Source organism: Podarcis gaigeae, assembly GCF_964106915.1.
Source record: "Podarcis gaigeae genome assembly, chromosome: 8".
In the NCBI taxonomy this organism is placed as follows: domain Eukaryota; kingdom Metazoa; phylum Chordata; class Lepidosauria; order Squamata; family Lacertidae; genus Podarcis; species Podarcis gaigeae.
Window position 1 is genome coordinate 75,471,466 of NC_139684.1, and position 17,495 is coordinate 75,488,960.

General features: G+C 45.9%; 2 protein-coding genes across 3 annotated transcripts in view; both read right to left on the reverse strand.

Annotated features, from left to right (window-relative positions):
• The window catches only part of LOC310851730 (phospholipase A2 inhibitor 25 kDa subunit-like), a 1,159,037-nt gene that overhangs the window by 40,524 nt on the left and 1,101,018 nt on the right, over positions 1-17,495 (reverse strand). The gene's annotated exons all lie outside the window — the stretch shown is intronic.
• On the reverse strand, positions 104-8,927 carry LOC310851684 (phospholipase A2 inhibitor gamma subunit B-like). 2 transcript variants are annotated; one of them, XR_014567790.1, is made up of 6 exons: positions 8,478-8,927; positions 7,014-7,130; positions 5,336-5,485; positions 4,200-4,337; positions 1,640-2,761; positions 104-385 (listed from the first exon to the last, which is right to left on the reverse strand). XR_014567790.1 is itself a non-coding variant. In XM_083754316.1 (5 exons), exons 1-5 carry the CDS (start codon positions 8,524-8,526, stop codon positions 2,541-2,543), a joined length of 675 nt encoding a protein of 224 aa, XP_083610442.1. In that variant the 5' UTR covers positions 8,527-8,927; the 3' UTR covers positions 104-2,540. The 2 variants fall into 2 exon arrangements, 1 of the variants encoding a protein (XP_083610442.1); XM_083754316.1 differs by having other exon boundaries at positions 104-2,761.

Here is a 17,495-nt window from a genome sequence, read left to right on the forward strand (position 1 = left end):
AATGTTGCATTTTTTCCTTCTCGATATTCCTGCCCAAAGACTCCAAGCTCCAAAGTTCTAAATCATGAGGGAAGTTTCCACAAAAGCAGGCGGCAGACCAATCTGTTTCTCATTTTCCCAATCTTTAATTCTGTTCTCCACATTGCCATAGCAGTTTGCATTTACAGCAGCAGCAGCAACAAAACACGTGCAAATTTATTTGCATATTTATGAAAGCTTTTCCTAATATAGCCATTTTTGTATGCAGTTTTGACGAATATACACATTTTTGTATGTAGTTTCCCCTAATATACACCGTTTTTTAACAAGCAATTTTCCCTAATACAAGGCATTTTTTTCATGAATATATGTAATATATGTACACACCCACCTAATGTATGCATTGCTGTGCACATAAATTTGGGTGAAAAACTGCATTGCAAAATTCAGGGTAGTACAAATTTCAAAAAGATTTGTTTTGGTTAACACACTGGCTCATGAATTGAAAATTGTGTGGTTTCTCATTAAAATGCAAAAGAAAGCAGAAATAATAATAATCCACATTCGCACTCAGGAAAAACAGTCAGCCTGAAGGGGGAAAGCGATGGGCAGTATTTAGTAATCTCTGTCTGGTAGCCAAGAGCTATTGTGATAGAGGACGGTGGAGCTTAAAGGATGTGTTACAAGGGAATCCAATGCAGCAAGGTTGCTAGTGGAAGCTTCTCGCAGAACAATCTTTCCGTTTGCACAAAAGCATCCCCCTAGTGCAAGAAATGCACGATGGAGTTAAATTTAGCACTACATTGGGTACAACAGGATGAGCACAGGGCTGAGATGAATTTGCCTCTAGATTCCCAATGGACATGAGTATCAAATGCCAACTGTGTGCTTTTTACACTGGAATGTCTGACAGGTTAACAGCTGAACTGCTAGTTTGTGAGTTTAGTTTGTGCAGTTAGCAGCAGGTAGAGAAGAACTGGGGTGTGTGTGGAGTTGCAGCTCTATGATGGAGCACATGCACTGTTTGCAGAAAGCTCCAGGTTCAGTACGGGAGGGGCAGGGGAGCAGCTGCCCCCCCGACTCAAGTAAAATAATAGAAATACTGAACGAACTAACCAATCATGTCGACTCTGCCCCTCTAACAAAAGTCCTGCCCCCCCAACAAAAATACTGGGTACGTGCATCGTTCAGTACAGTCATACCTTGGATCTCAAATGCCTTGGCTCCCGAACAAATCGCCTCCAGAATGAGCGAAACCTGGAAAGTGAGTGTTTCGGTTTCTGAACAATTTTCAGGACGCTCCTGCAGCCAATCGGAAGCCATACCTTGGTTTTCAAATGATTCCAGGAGTCGAATGGACTCCTGGAATGCATTCTCTTTGAGAACCAAGGTACAGCTGTACCTGATATTTAGGAACCGCTGGTAGATAACTGCTCAGTTACAGCCTGAAAACAAGAACCACCCTTTTCATTACCTGTGATTGCTGGAGCCCAGACGTGGTCAGCCAAAGAATTGGTGGGGAAGCTTTCTCAACCCAAGGGTCATATTCCATTCTTTGTAGCCTTCTGAGGACCACATATTAGCGGCGACAATAATGGGCAGTGCAGTGGGTGTGAATCATAGTACATTCAGTTAATTTCTCTGCATATTACTTATTCACCCTTCCCTATCCACCATCAGGCCCTAAGTTCATTCCATTTCATTTAAAGTCTGTGACATATGGTTTTAGTTTGCATTGTGATGCCAAATTTGATACACTGTAGCTTTAAATCTCCTTTAACTGCATGTTATTTGATACACCTGTGAACAGCCTTAAAAGTTCAATACATCTGTATTACCAGCATTAGTTGGTTACACCAGTTAGTGAGCACTGGTCTATAAGTATCACATTTACCTGAATGGATAATTTATTAGAAATTATTTGGTATGTATTCCACATTTGTTCATTTTTTATTTATTATCTAATATTCAGGTTGGTCGCTGCTATTTTTGTTTTCATACATTGTATGTAACATATTTAATTTTATTATTAGCTGACGAAGATTCATCTTTGAAACAGTTGATTTAATCCGGAAACACTGTTCTGCTTGTTTGCTATTCATTATTGAATTCTACACGCTGCAGCAACCACCAGTACAATACTGTTGGACATTATCTATTGAAAGGGATTCTGCCTGCGTCGTGGTGTTCCCTGACAGCAATTCATTACGTTGATTATTTCTTGTTTATGGACTTATACATACATTATATAGCGATGTTTATGAATTGTAAATTTTGGATTATATTCTAACTACAACTAATAATACATTTATCATACTTATTAGCCATGTGTTGCGGCTGTATTTGAGCTAAGTTCATTCCAGACAGACAAAAACACTCAAGAAGGTTAGGGAGCAAAGGGCCACATAGAGAGGTCTAGAAGGCCCATATTTGGTGCCCTATCCCTGGTGTTTGCTGAGGTCAGCGAGAGCTCTGGAAAGCCTATAGTCTGCATATGCAAGCAAGCAAGCAAGGAAGTGGCAGCAAGGAATTCCTCAAGCCAGACACCCTAGGGGGCGAAATCATGGGAGGTGCATCACAAACTGGAGGCCAGCAAGGGCTGCAAGGAAGAGTCCAAATGATCCTGGAATGATCCTGTGGCCTCCAGAGGTGCTGCCAGCTGGCCTGCAACTGCTTGAGGAAGTAACAGTGATCCCAGATATAGAGCTGGAATGTTCTTTCAGTTCCTCACAGGTTGGAGAGTTCGTACAGCCCTTCATGGTGGTCTTAACAGCTAATGTTCCTAAAGAGAGGGTTGCAGAAGATTGCCAGTCAACAATATGTGATGCACTGTGATAGCCATCTACCCCTCTCCTATGGTGATGGGATACAAATTGAACTGAGAGAAATCCAATCTCTCCTGATTTTGTGCATGGCAGAGAGGACCAAAGCTATCACACCCGATTTCCACGTGACATTTTCTTGTAGACTCAGTGTGGTTCATGCTTGCAAGGCTTGTCGCCATGTCTGCCTGATGCCAGCCTTGTCAAAATGCCACCTGGCATCTCCCCATACCAAAATCCAGTTCATAACAGATAAGAAATGGCTAGCTCATCTTAAAAGTAGGACTGTTGACATTTTTTAAAAAGGCTTCTGAATGTTAGAATGCCTGCTGATTCTGTACTGGACTAGGCAATACCAGGGGAGGAGGAAGGGGGTGGGGGGCGAGCTGACCCAGGTGTCACCACTGGTGACAAAATGCCAGGTAGCACTCACCTGCAGCATGCCCGAGCCATGTGTCTCTCCTGGGAGTGACGAGGTGGCTTGGGTGCCCGCAGGCTCTATGCTGCCCCAAACAGTCCACCAGCTGCCTCCCCCTAAGCTGTAGGGCGGCTGAGTGGGAGGAGGCAGGCAGACTCCTCAGAGGCCCCGCGGGTGGCTGGCCCCACCCCTGCAGGTGGCTGGCCCCGCCCCAATTGGCTTGCTCCACCGCTGGGCAATACCAAATGCCCAACTTTTAGTTGAAGCCAGGGCAGATCTACACTTATAACGTAAAAAACTGCATCATTAAAATATGACACCAGAGGGCGCTGTAGAGCTGCAAGCCACTGGCAATGGAAAACTGCCCATTTAGCATTATAGAATGTTTTATTCAATGACATTTGGAAGACCAACATAGATCCAGCCTCAGTCAGGTTTCTGAATCATGGAGCACAACTAGCAACTCTCCTCCACAGGATCTCAGTGGTGAGCTGGGATAGAAGAGGCTTTTGAGGTGTCCTAGACCAAATATAAGATCCTTCGACCTGTAGTGTATGGGCAGACAGTGGAAATGTTTCATCAGAGGTATCACTTGCTGCCAGCCGCCTGCCCCCATCTGCAGCCTAGCTGCTGCATTCTGCTCCCTCTGGAACTCCTAAATCACACCCCAGGGCAGCCCAACACAGAGTGCATTGCAATACTCTAGTCTCGAAGCCACCAGTGCATGGACTGCAATCCCAGTCCATATACATCAGGCCTTGCCAGCCTGGCACTCGTGAAGGTCTCCAGTAGTGTCCCTGGATAGGTTTCCCAGTTTTCATTCTCTCTCCCCCCCCCCCCCATTTTTTTAAAGCAAGTCCAAAAATGTTGGCGATGCCTGAGATACTGGATGCTATACTGTTTGGGATGAGAAAACAAGAATGGTCCGTATGAGTTTCTGTGATAGATTTGCTTCTGTATATACATATGTGTTTAGGTACCTAGGTCTGTAGTTCCAGAAACATCAAGGCAGTAGTTCTCCTCTCCATTACATTGAACCCATTCCTCCTCACATTCACTGTTCATAGCATAGCAGGCTGGGCAAAGCTTCCCATTTGGTTTGCTTCTTGTGGGTGTCACTGCATACATTTGGAATGACAGAAAAACAGCACCAAGATAATCAGGAAGACAATGTCACACACTTGTTTGACCAGACATTTTATAATTCTGTTTCAGTGGGTCAGAAAGTTTGAGGGGGGAACAGGGTTGTTTCCAACCCGTTCCTCACTTTTCTCATGACCGGCAAGCTAAATTTAAATGCAGCAGGGACTGTCAACCTGAGGCTCACACATTCCAATGTGCCTGCCAGTATCTCATTTGGGGCCCATAAAAAAATCTCTTTAAATGTCTTCTCCAGAACCTGAAGAAGATGGTTTGCGATTTTTGCATGGTTCCTGTTTGTACTGGCTCAGCCTCTCCTACACTAAACATGCCTCCTTAAACATGGCGACATGTCATAGGATCCGAGGATCAGACAACCACCTTGCCTTCACTTCTTTGTGATGAGTTTCTCTCTATGAATATACCTAATGATAGCTGCTATAGGTGGTGGTGTTTCCCCCCCATGGATGGTGGGTGGTACACATCTGCACTATTCTGTGGTCTGTCGCTTTATCTGCTCTTTGCAATGCAGCTGCCATTTTGTGCAACGGCAGCCATTTTGTGACATTCCACTCCCCATGGCAGCCATTTATGGCTGTCATCTATGGCACTTCCTAAAATTTCCAGATATACCCACTGGCCCCCAAAGGTTGACAACCCTTAAAATTGGACTTGAGGGGGCTCTTGCTTCTTGAATAAGGGATACAATTCTCAAGGGGCAGAAGAATGATCCCAAAACTCACCCTACGGAATTGGGAGGGCTCCTTGTACATGGGGGTTCTTCTGCCATTATTAAACTGAACAGAAATAAATAAATGAAATGCACCAATATTGAATTCATTGGATTAAACAGGAGCATTGTGAGAGTGAAGGAATAGAGGAATTAGGTTTTGATTGTTGTTTCTGTTTAAGAAAAGAAAAGAAAAGTAGTAAGATAAGAGTGAGGAAAGGCAAGAGGAGCATGGCAGCAACATACAGGTAGGGGTCATTGTCTTGCACTCGGCTCCAACGCAGCAAAACACTTGGCTCAGTATTCCTCCTGTCTTGCCCAAATTGATGATGGAGGTGCCATCATTGCAGGATTTGGATTGCACGCAGTGTTTCACAACGGAGTTCATCTTCATTCCTGAAAGCATTAAAAGAAGAACAGGATGTGTGAAAAAGAATCACAGTGGTGTTGACCCTACTTCTCAGTATCTTGAGCAATAGTCATTTCACTTTCCTTGGTCGATCAAACCTATTGCAGTCTTCCACCACTTGGTGTCCTCCAGATATTTCTGAACTTCAACTCTCATCAACCCTGATGACTGGAGCGGACGGAAGCTGGAATCCAAAACATCTAGAGGCCACTAGGTTGGGAAAGTCCAGCTGGTGGCAGAAGATACTGAGGGTCCAGGACAGAGGTCCTTCCCAGCTGACCAGTGTGCTATCCTTTTAGCTGGAGCTTTTTTTATGAGGCATTAGGGTGGTACAATAGGTTATTAAGAAGAAAGTCATCCTGGCTCCTTGAAGGGATGGTCCAACTACATTCAAATCAGGCAGAGGAAGGAGGGAGGCATAAGGATAACTACATTTATAGCCTCTATTATTCTCATCCAGGCTCTTCTAAGTGAGTGGGGAGGTTGGATATCACTACCATAGGGCCATGAATTTTAGTTGGATGCAACCTGGTGGTTTTGTTTTGAACGACTACCGTTGGATCCAGCCTACTGTATGTCTTCAGAGCACTCTTACTTGATATGATATTACTTGATTTTCCTACTGTTTCATGGGTGAGATCAGCACTAAGGTCAGGGCATACATCTGAAGCTCTATGATACCCTTGTATTTTCTCAGGGTGCTGAGAGTTGTTATGAGACCCTATTCCCCTCACAGAGCTACAATTGCAGAGCGATTTAACAACCAATCCCTCTGCACAGGCAACTCTGGGAATTGTAGCCCAGGGGAAGGAGAATAGGGAGGGTGTCTCCTAACAACTCTCCATAACCTTAGCAAATAATTCTTTGGCGGGGGGAGCCGTAATTGTTTAAAGTGCTATCAGTGTTTAAAATATATTCTGCGAATGTGGCCTAATTACAAAAGCAACTACAAACTAGATTTGTTTCTCTACTTATACCTCTGGCTCCCCGTTTGTGGATCTTATACCTGCTCTCCCCAGGGCAGCTGACCTGGTAACGAAGCTACCAGGTGAAAACATTCCTCTCTAACCAGGACTTTGGTTGTTAATCAATCTAAGGCCTTTTGATACGTGGGGGTATTGACCTTTTATTATGTGTCCTGTGTTGTAAACTGCACTGTGGTCTCCTGGTGAAGAGTGTTAGATAAATTTAATAAATAATAATAAATACCAATGTGAAAGTCCTAGTCCTCATACTGTCTAGGCCACCAATGCGGTTAATGTCTCTCAAATTGAAGGAGCAGCTTTTAGTTCCCTGTTTTAGGATTGGGGAAGGTAACCCTGTGCTAAAAGAGCAGGATGGGCACACAAACCCCTGATAATCAAGCCAAAGCTATTGCCCCAGTTGCGTTGGTCTACTACTCTGCAGAGCTGCTACTGTGAATGATGAAACAGGTCCTGGACACGGAAGAGGAAGCTGGGAAAGTATTTGGAACCATTCTCTATCCACAGGACCCTGGTGGTGCCATTCACTTACCCAGCCTGGCCTCCGACAGAGTAACAGCACACGTGTCAAAACCAGGAGAGCACGTTTCCATAGGTCCTTTGCAGGTATTCCCAACGCCTGCACAAGTCTCGCATTCCAGAGAAGCCCCTAAAACCAGGGAAAATAAGAAAGTTAAATCTGATTGTGTTTACTTTGTTGTGTATGTGTGTTCATCACTGTTAAATGTTCGAATACCACCCATCATCAAGTTCTGTTTCAGGGGAATTTAGAAAGTTTGACATTTCAAAATGCAACAGAAGAAAACCCATCAGAGGCAGTCCAGAAGGATGCTAGGGCTGATAGTATCAAGAAGACTATTGCTCTGGTCCATCAGCAGGCACTTTTAATGTTCTAAACCAGTTACCTTCTGCTATATGAAATTAGTCTTGATGGTCTACAACTGAGCAAACATACCAATCAGAAGAACCATCCTGAGAACCTCATTCACATGCAAACCAGAATCGTTCAAGGGGGTCACCTAAAGTCTATTGTTGTTTTCAGCATCAGTTTATCAGCCACCTCCTACACAACCATTTGAAGGCAATGTACCAAAAATATCCCCAGTCCCCCTCGGCAGTGGCGGTGGCAGTGGCTGTCTCAGCAGCCCGGAGCCTGCCTGGTAGCACAGTTGGCTCTGGCTGGCTTCAGGAGCTGCTCACTGCTGTGGCACCTGCCATTTTGCCTCACCAGAAGTCCCCATATGATGTGTCTTGTGCCGTTGAACCAATCATGCAACATTCATTCCCTACTAATAAATCTACACCACTTAACATAGAAATCTGGGGACATTAAATGAAATCCGGGGACATTCCGGGGACAGATTTTGTCCAGGGACAGATTTGTAAATCCGGGAACTGTCCCTGGGAAACTGGGATGTCTGGTAACCATAAGATACATGCCATCTCTATGTACCATACAAGTGGTTGTGTGGTTCTTCTATATTTGTACAGCTCAACCATTGTGTACACAGGGAAACCAAGTCCACACTTGTTCAACATGACATGTGAATACAAGTATACAGCTCAACTATTCATGGAGAGAAAGAGAGATTGTACATTCAATGTAATGTGTAGGCAAACCTGAAGTCACCCCTTCATGTGACATAGTGCCAATACCTATCCCCATTGCAATATACTGGCACAAATACTAATCAGCTAACTCATTCAGAACTAAATTATCTCCAGCTGCATACCCACCAGATATTTAAAGAACACTTTGTGTACTGAATCCCCAATGCCAAATCCTCAGAACTGTAGTTTACCCCTCATGAAGTTACAGTTCCCAGTTCTGGGGATGCCCTCAGTGAAGTTTTGTGTTTTCAATGTGTGCCGTATATGAAGCCTTGTTTAATTCTGAGCTTGCTCTGTTGAGGAAACATCTGTGTCTTAGTTTATTTATTCTTAGAAGACTTGAAAACCCATTAGCCTCAAAGGTTTCTCAGCATAGCCTACTCACCTGTCACAATGAAGATTGAAAGGAAGCAGATAGGCAGTGGCGTCTCCATGGTTCTGGAAGTCTCCTAGGCCTGTGATCAGCAATTTAGAGAGGAGTAGCTGCGTGGGTCTCCTGTAACAAAAACGAGGCGGCTTGTGACAACTGGAAAGTTTATTAGTGCACAAGCTTTATCTCTGGAAATGCACTGTGCTGTTCTGAAGCTAGAAAAAGATTTGCCCGTCTTCACACTTTTTAACCCCTGGCTCCAAGAAGGCTGAGTGCTTCTGCTTTCGGTTCTCCGCCCTGCCTCTAAATTCTCTGAATTGAAACCTTCTCTGAAAATGTTTCTCTGTTTTTCTACAATGCAATCCCAGTTTTGAGCATTGCCAGAAACCCGAGCGTCACATCCAAGTCAATCTGAGAAATATGCAACAACTACTACTGCAGCCAACTTTTGGACAAACCCAGTTCTTTGTGAGTTTTTGCTATACTTCACTCCAGATTTTTAAACATCTGCCCTCTGACCCCTCTGTTTTTTATGAGAACTTCTGGGAGCCAAAATCTTACTGCTGAATATGGATAGCTCACAAGAGCTACCAGAATTCCTTGCTTTTAAATCATGTTGCAGTGACGGTGGGCCATGTCACGCCAGCCAACATTTCTTTGGCTAGAAGAATTTCTTTTGCTTTTTGAGGGGGTACATGCCAGCACAGCGTACCTCTCTCTTTTTTTGCCCGGGGCTTCCCTGCTTTGCTTGCCCCCCTTCCTTCCCAGTCCCTTCTTCTCATGCTGCATCCAGAGAAATTGTGGGAGTAATGTGACAAACTTTGAGGCAGTGTATTTGCACAAAGTTCCTTCTGGGTGCATGGACATGTGGAAAGAGTGATGGAATAGTGATGTTGTCCAGTGACACTGGCCACTGGTGTGAATGAAATTCAGGACAACATGCTACAGTTCTATAATGCAATAGGTACTGCAGGGTAAGAAGGACATTAGAAAATTGAGGAACACCAGGAAATTTATTAATTATTTATTGACTGATTGATTGATTGATTGATTGGATCTCCCTAGCCACTCTGGGTGGCTCCCAACAGAACATTAAAAACACAATTCAGCATTAAACATTAAAAACTTCCCTAAACAGGGCTGCCTTCAAATGGCTTCTAAAAGTAAGATAGTTGCTTATTGCCTTGACATGTGATGAGAGGGTGTTCCACAGGACAGGCGCCACTACCGAGAAGGCTGCTGCCTGTATCCCTGTAACTTTGCTTCTCTCAGTGGGGGAACCGCCAGAAGGCCCTCGACACTAGACCTCAGTGTCCAGGTTGAACAGTGGGGGTGGAGACGCTCCTTCAGGTATATAGGGCCGAGGCTGTTTAGGACTTTAAAGGTCAGCACCAACACTTTGAATTGTGCTCGGAAACGTACTGGGAGCCAATGTAGGTCTTTCAGGATCAGTGTTATATGGTCTCAGTGGCCACTCCCAGTCACCAGTCTTGCTGCTGCATTCTGGATTAGTTGCAGTTTCCGGGACACCTTCAAAGGTAGCCCCACGTAGAGCACATTGCAGTAGTCTAAGCGGGAGAGAACTAGAGCTTGCACCACTCTGGTGAGACAGTCCTCGGGCAGGTAGGGTCTCAGCCTGCGTACCAGGTGGAGCTGGTAGACAGCTTCCCTGGACACAGAATTGACCTGCACCTCCATGGACAGCTGTGAGTCCAAAATTAGTCCCAGGCTGTAATGTTGGGTTCAAGGTGCCTGCTCACGTTGCTCTGACACCCCTTTCTCCAGCTTGCAAACTACTTGCAGAACTCAACTTTTTTTTCTTTCTTCATCTTACATTTCTCGCACAGCAATCCAGAAACAAAACTCTCTTTTATTGGGCTCCTCTGCCAGGCAGCTTCCTGGAAAGGGGGAGAAAAAACTAGTTTGGTCTGTATTTTGACACTGCTAAATTCTGAATTGGTGCAGAAAAGTGTAGAACTGAAGGCTGGATAAATGAGAAACAGAAAGAAATGGAAACAGATCAATCTTTCCATCCCTATTCCTCATTATCAAGGGGCTTCTGCCCAATGAGGCCCCATCTTCATTATACATTTAAAGCAGTACCCCCCCCCCGAGAATTCTGGGAACTGTAGTTCATTAAGAGTGTTGAGAGTTGCTAGGAGACATATGTTCCCCTCATGGAGCTATGTTTCTCTGAGTGGTTTAACAACTGCTCTTCCCAGGAAACTCTGGGAACTGTAGTTCTTTAAGGGGAGCTGTGGTCTCCTAACAATGCTCAGCACCTTTAACAAACAACAGCTCCCAGAATTCTGTGGGGGAAACCAGGACTGTTTAGATGTGTTGTTTGGATGGGGCCTGAGTTTTGCATTATGAAAAACTGGCTTATTGTTAAGTTCAGCCCTCCCTTTGTTTTGTTACAATATGAGCAGCTTAGACAGAAGCAACAGATGCTTGTCAGCAAGAACATTTTGTTCTGAGGGTACTCCCAAATGGTGTATTAGCAGACAGTTCCTGAAAGAAATTGTGCTCTGTCCAAACCCAGCCTCAACCACAACCTCACTACTGAGAATGTTTCAATAATGTTTGTGCAGGAAATCCTAAGGCTTGAGCTAGCTTTATTTTATTATGTATCTTGTGGTTTTTTTATATTGTAATTTTACTTCTGTTTTGGGTGTCACACTTCTGCACGGGAGCAAGAGCTGGATTGGGGCTCATCAGCTGGCGAGGTGCAGGTTCTGTCACACTTGCCATTGAGGGGTTCACAACTGCACCCCCCTCAAGGGAGAAGTTTAAAGGAGCCCCCACCTCCACCTCAGATCACCTGCAACCCCCTGAAGGCAGTCCGGCTGAATAGTTGCTGAGAGCACCTAAAGGCAGCCAGGCGCTCCTCAGCTGAGCTGCCCGATCCGGCTCCTACTTGCATGCAAGCAGGAATGGAGGCGGGAATCTCTCAGAAGTGGAGTGGAGGCTTCGCTCTCCCAAGCTGAGCTGCCTGATACCACTCCTAATTGCGAGCGTGCAGGAGCAGGGCGGGGATCTCTCAGAAGTCCAGCTGAATTGTGCTCGGAAACGTACTTGATGTTCTGTTGAACATCCGTCTTGGCTGCAACAGCGACAGTGCTTTGGCATCCAGCCCACTTCCACTGTGCACATGAGGAGGTTTGAACTGCAAGTCATTAGCTATAACACATAATGTGCATAGGAATTCATTCATACTTTTTTCCAAAATATAGTCTGGCCCCCCCACAAGGTCAAGGAACAGTCAACTGGCCCCCTGCTAAAAACGTTTGCCGACCCCTGGTTTAGGGCTTTAAAAGGTCAGCATCAAAACTTTGAATTGTGCTCAGAAATGTATGGGGAGCCAATGTAGGTCTTTCAGGACTGGTGTGATATGGTCTTGGCAGCCACTCCCAGTCACCAGTCTGGCTGCCGCATTCCTCATTAGTTGCAGTTTCCAGGCCAGCTTCAAAGGTTGTCCCACGTAGAGCACATTGCAGTAGTCCAAGCAGGAGAGGACTAGAGCATGCACCACTCTGGCGAGACAGTCCACGGGCAGGTAGGGTCTCAGCCTGCGTTTCAGAGGGAGCTAGTGGACAGCCGACCTGGACACAGAATTAACCTGCGTCTCCATGAACAGCTGTGAGTCCAAAATGACTCCCAGGCTGCGCACCTGGTCCTTCAGGGGCACAGTTACCCCATTCAGGACCAGGGAGTCCTCCACTCCACTCCACTTGTCTTGTCAGATGTTTATACCGCTTGCTTGTAAAAACAAAAACAACCTCAGAGCTTATTCTCTAACTTACTCTCACCAATGCAAATAGGGCATGTGGGCCAGCAATAGCTAAGACACACGTCTCTTGCTACTAAGTATATAGCACAACTTAGCACAAAAGATACTCACAATAGCAAAGCTTCCCCCCTCCCTCCCTCTTGCTCACTGCTTGCTTAACAGGCTTCCTTGGGAGCTAAGCACACCTTGAGATAAACTGCCACAGTCCTGTGTTCAGGACTGTTTAGATGTGTTGTTTGGATGGGGCCTGAGTTCTGCATTATGAAAAACTGGCTTATTGTTAAGTTTAGCCCTCCCTTTGTTTTGTTACAATATGAGCAGCTTAGGTGGAAGCTACAGATGCTTGTCAGCAAGAACATTTCGTTCTGAGGGAACTCCCAAATGGTGTATTAGCAGCCAGTTCCTGAAAGAAATTGTGCTCTATCCAAACCCAGCCTCCACTGGGGTAGATGGTAGCTCTTAACAGGACTTAACTTGTGTCGACCACAACCTCACTACTAAGAATGTTTCAATAATGTTTGTGCAGGAAACCTCAGGCTTGATCTAGCTTTATTTTATTATGTATCTTGTGGTTTTTTTATATTGTAATTTTACTTCTGCTTTGGGTGCCACACTTCTGCACGGGAGCAAGAGCTGGATCGGGGCTCATCAGCTGGCGAGGTGCAGACTCCGTCACACTTTCCATTGTGGGGTTCGCAGCTGCACTCCCCTCAAGGGAGAGGTTTAAAGGAGCCCCCACCTCCACCTCAGATCACCTGCAACCCCCTGAAGGCAGTCAGGCTGAATAGTTGCTGAGAGCCCCTGCAGCACCTGAGGGCAGCCAGGCGCTCCTCAGCTGAGCTGCCCAATCCCACTCCTACTTGTGTGCAAGCAGGAATGGAGGCGGGGATCTCTCAGAAGTGGAGTGGAGGCTTCGCTCTCCCAAGCTGAGCTGCCTGATACCACTCCTAATTGCGAGCGTGCAGGAGCAGGGCGGGGATCTCTCAGAAGTCCAGCTGAATTGTGCTCGGAAACGTACTGGATGTTCTGTTGAACATCCGTCTTGGCTGCAACAGCGACAGTACTTTGGCATCCAGCCCACTTCCACTGTGCACATGAGGAGGTTTGAACTGCAAGTCATTAGCTATAACACATAATGTGCATAGGAATTCATTCATACTTTTTTCCAAAATATAGTCTGGCCCCCCACAAGGTCAAGGAACAGTCAACTGGCCCCCTGCTGAAAAAGTTTGCCGACCCCTTCTTTAGGGCTTTAAAAGGTCAGCATCAAAACTTTGAATTGTGCTCAGAAATGTATGGGGAGCCAATGTAGGTCTTTCAGGACTGGTGTGATATGGTCTTGGCAGCCACTCCCAGTCACCAGTCTAGCTGCCACATTCCTCATTAGTTGCAGTTTCCAGGCCAGCTTCAAAGGTTGTCCCACGTAGAGCACATTGCAGTAGTCCAAGCAGGAGAGGACTAGAGCATGCACCACTTTGGTGAGACAGTCCACGGGCAGGTAGGGTCTCAGCCTACGTTCCAGAGGGAGCTAGTAGACAGCCGACCTGGACACAGAATTAACCTGCGCCTCCATGAACAGCTGTGAGTCCAAAATGACTCCCAGGCTGCGCACCTGGTCCTTCAGGGGCACAGTTACCCCATTCAGGACCAGGGAGTCCTCCACTCCACTCCACTTGTCTTGTCAGATGTTTATACCGCTTGCTTGTAAAAACAAAAACAACCTCAGAGCTTACTCTCTAACTTACTCTCACCAATGCAAATAGGGCATGTGGGCCAGCAATAGCTAAAACACACGTCTCTTGCTACTAAGTATATAGCACAACTTAGCACAAAAAGATACTCACAATAGCAAAGCTCCCCCCCCCCCTTGCTCCCTGCTTGCTCAACAGGCTTCCTTCGGAGCTGAGCACACCTTGAGATAAACTGCCAGAGTCTCTGTGTTCTTGTCAACTAGACCTTATGTGGTTTAATCTAGGGTGCCTCTTCCCCTGCCCAATTTGTTTCTATTAAAAGATTTTCATGAGTAACAACAGTAGTATTCAGTGTATTCACTGAATGAAAACAGTAGTATTCAGTATTCATGAAAGATTTTCCTGAGTAACAACAGTAGTATTCAGTGTCTCTGTTTTGGAATTGTAGTGAACTGAATTATGCCATTCAGTTGGAGAAGTTATCGTTACAACTTGGAGAAATTATATAAGTTCATAATGTGGAGTTGTGGAGAAAAGAGAAATTGGGGGGTGGGAGAAAGAGAGAGGATGAAAAAGAAAGGAGGGGGAGCAACAGTAAACTTTCATTTCCTTACATAGTGTATGAGTTTTTGTGTTAGTGTCCCGTGGATAGGTCTCTCATTTTTGCCGGTGGAACGAAAGATCAGAGGGTGCCAGGGCATGGCTGGTTGTAGCTGATTGGTTGCATGTTGTTATCAGTTTATGCCAGGGGTCAGCAAACTTACCATGCCTCAGGCCGGTGTCTCCAGCACCGATTGCGCGGCGGGCCGGAGGGCGGGGGAGTGTGTGCCCACGCTATTTCTGGCACACTTCCAGGTCGGAAAGCACTGGAAATAGCTTGTGTGCATGTGCATGGGCCTTCTCCAACCCGGATGTGCACCGGAAACAATGTTTGCGCATGCAAAAATAATGCTTGCACATGCGCACAAGCTATTTCAGGTGCTCCTCCAACCCGGAAATGGGCAGCTGCGCAGTGCTGTGCCGGTAAGAGCAGGCGGCAGCAGCAGGTGGCGGGGGTCACCACAGGCCAGAAAAACGAGGCCCTTAGTTTGGGGACCCCTGGTTTATGCACACCTTACATTCCACCCAGCCCAGAGCTGCAGGATCCATCCTTGCTCACAAGCATGTTTCTATTTCTTAAATTTAGTAATTCTTTCATAGTTTCACCCCACCCCATGCTCTCTAGAGCAGTGGATGCACTTGAAAATTACTGATGGCCATGATTTTTTCATCTGTTGTAGCAATTGTAAAGTGCTGTGGCAAACACTGTATGATTCTTAATTGTATTTTCAAAGTCATGCCACCTGAATGAAACTCACAGACCATGGCTGGTCCATGGACCACAGCTTAGGACCCCCTGTTGTAGAGATTCTAGAAGCACCAGGAGGCAGAAGGCCAATCATATTCCAGGTTTCTGAGCCAATCAGAGAATGGAATCAAAGACGTGGTGGAAGACGCAAAGTCCAGAGAGAGAAGAAAGCCTTTTGGAGCATGTTGCATCCTGGCACTCTCAAGTAATTTTAGGTAGGGTGGGGGGGATGATGAGAGCTGCTGTTTAAATTTCCCACAATGCTTCTGAGGCATCATGCCTCAACCCAGTGATTTGTGGGAAATTTTAGTTGTCTGCCCAAGCTGCTTGACACTGCTTGAAGTGCTACTGTTGCCTATCATGTGTACCACTGCCAGTTAAGCCCACCAGGGTTCACCCACATTGGGTAAATACCCTTGACCCATAGCTGACCAATCGCCAGGTACATTGGTCAGCTTCCAAGTTCCTTGTCAGGCTTCGGGGAATTGGCTTCCTCCCCCATGGCAGTAAAGAAAGGATCAAACAAAAGGAACATCTTACCAGTTAGAATCTTTAATAATCACAGTGAGAGAATAAAGGACACATCTCCTAGAATAGTGGTGCTCCCAATTAAGGTTCACACCACCTCCGTCTCTATTAATCTACTTCTGCATTTTGTAATCTGAGTTTGTACTCTCTGCGCTTTCTGTTCTGAGATTTTCTGAGCTCTTCTCAACCTTGGGGAGAGCAGAAGAATGCTGTATAATGACTGTGAATCTGTTAACCCTCTCTCTTCCAGTGTTTCATCTCCTAGTTGTTCCCCATGCAGCATTTCCCAGATTCTGCCTTCTGAACTTTGCCCCTCTGCAAACTACTGTTCCAAATCTATACTGTCCCCCTGCTCCTGGGAAGATTCAGGATCAGAATCAGAATCAGGGGGTGGCTCCCCCGCAATTCCTCCTCAGTGCAGCCCTCCTCAGCATGGTCCCTGACATTCCTTCACCTCTCACCTAACAGTGCAGCCTTCCTCAGCCTTGTGCCCTCCAGATGTTATTGGACTCCAACAATCCCAACCAGCATGGCAATGGTCAGGGGGGATGAGCCAAACAACAACTGAACAGCGCCATATTGGGGAAGGCTGGAAACTCTCCAAGAATGCAACTGATCATTAATTACCTCTATCACCACTGGGAGGCAGCACTCAAAGATGCACACAACTCTCTTGGCTTGTCATAAAACCGCTGGAGGGCAAGGCAGGGCATTTTGAAAGGTCAACATGTTTCCTGTGGACAAAGACTCCAAAATGAATTGGCTTAGAACCAGTAGAATGGAGTCAGTCAGAAAAACGGTAGCTGAATAATATTTCTGCCTGCATATCACCTTGTATAACATAAATTGAAATTATGCACCTGTGTGGTTAATCTGTAAGGGAATAGGAATCAATTCCTGTACCTCAGGTATCATTTGATATATTAGTACAGTGGTACCTCAGCATGCGAACGGGATCCACAAGATGTGACGGCGCGCCTGCGCGTTCATGGGTCACATTTCGCCGCTTTCGCATGATGTCATTTTGAGCACCTGCTCATGCGTGAGCGGTGAAACACAGAAGTAACACGCTCTGGTGCTTTCGCGTTGCGCAGAGCACAACTCGAACGTGCTCAACCCGAAGCACATTCAACTTGAGGTATGACTGTATTGTGATTACAGGGCTGTGCCCCTATTATAAATTCTCTCATTTGCAGTGGCTGCCCTGTTGCTTTGTGACAAAGTCTGCCTGCAGAGAAGCAGCTCTGAAGAATCCAGCACCTTGGTGCATTTGAGGAACATTCTGACTGGAAGAAGCACCCTGAAAAATGAAGACAAATAGGAGGTCAGGCTCTGGTGCTCACTGGTACAAGACTTGCATGTCCAGAGAGAGGCACTCCTTCAGGAGCTCAAGGTGTGATCACTTCCTTGCTTCCGTCAGCAGGAACTTGTGTGGTGATCAGATTCAGCAAGGTGAGGGAAAACCTTTTCAGTCTGAAAGCCATATTTCCTTATAAGCAAACTTTTTTTGGTGCAGGGCATGCCAACAGAGGTCAGGGCCAAAACTGGATGGAATCTATTTATTTCGTAAATGTTATGTACTGAGGAATGAATGAATGTCCCCTCAAAGTATCTGCTTTATATACATTATTTACACAATGGGCTGCACATGATTGGCTAATTCTGGAATTCTACTG

Coding starts and splice junctions, on each gene's coding strand:
- LOC310851684 (XM_083754316.1), bottom strand. CDS start 8,526: ATGGAGACGCCACTGCCTATCTGCTTCCTTTCAATCTTCATTGTGACA. Junction 7,131..8,477: donor TTCAATCTTCATTGTGACAG/GTGAGTAGGCTA, acceptor CCCTGGTTTTAG/GGGCTTCTCTGGAATGCGAG. Junction 2,762..4,199: donor TTCTGGAACTACAGACCTAG/GTACCTAAACAC, acceptor CCCTCTCTTTAG/GAACATTAGCTGTTAAGACC.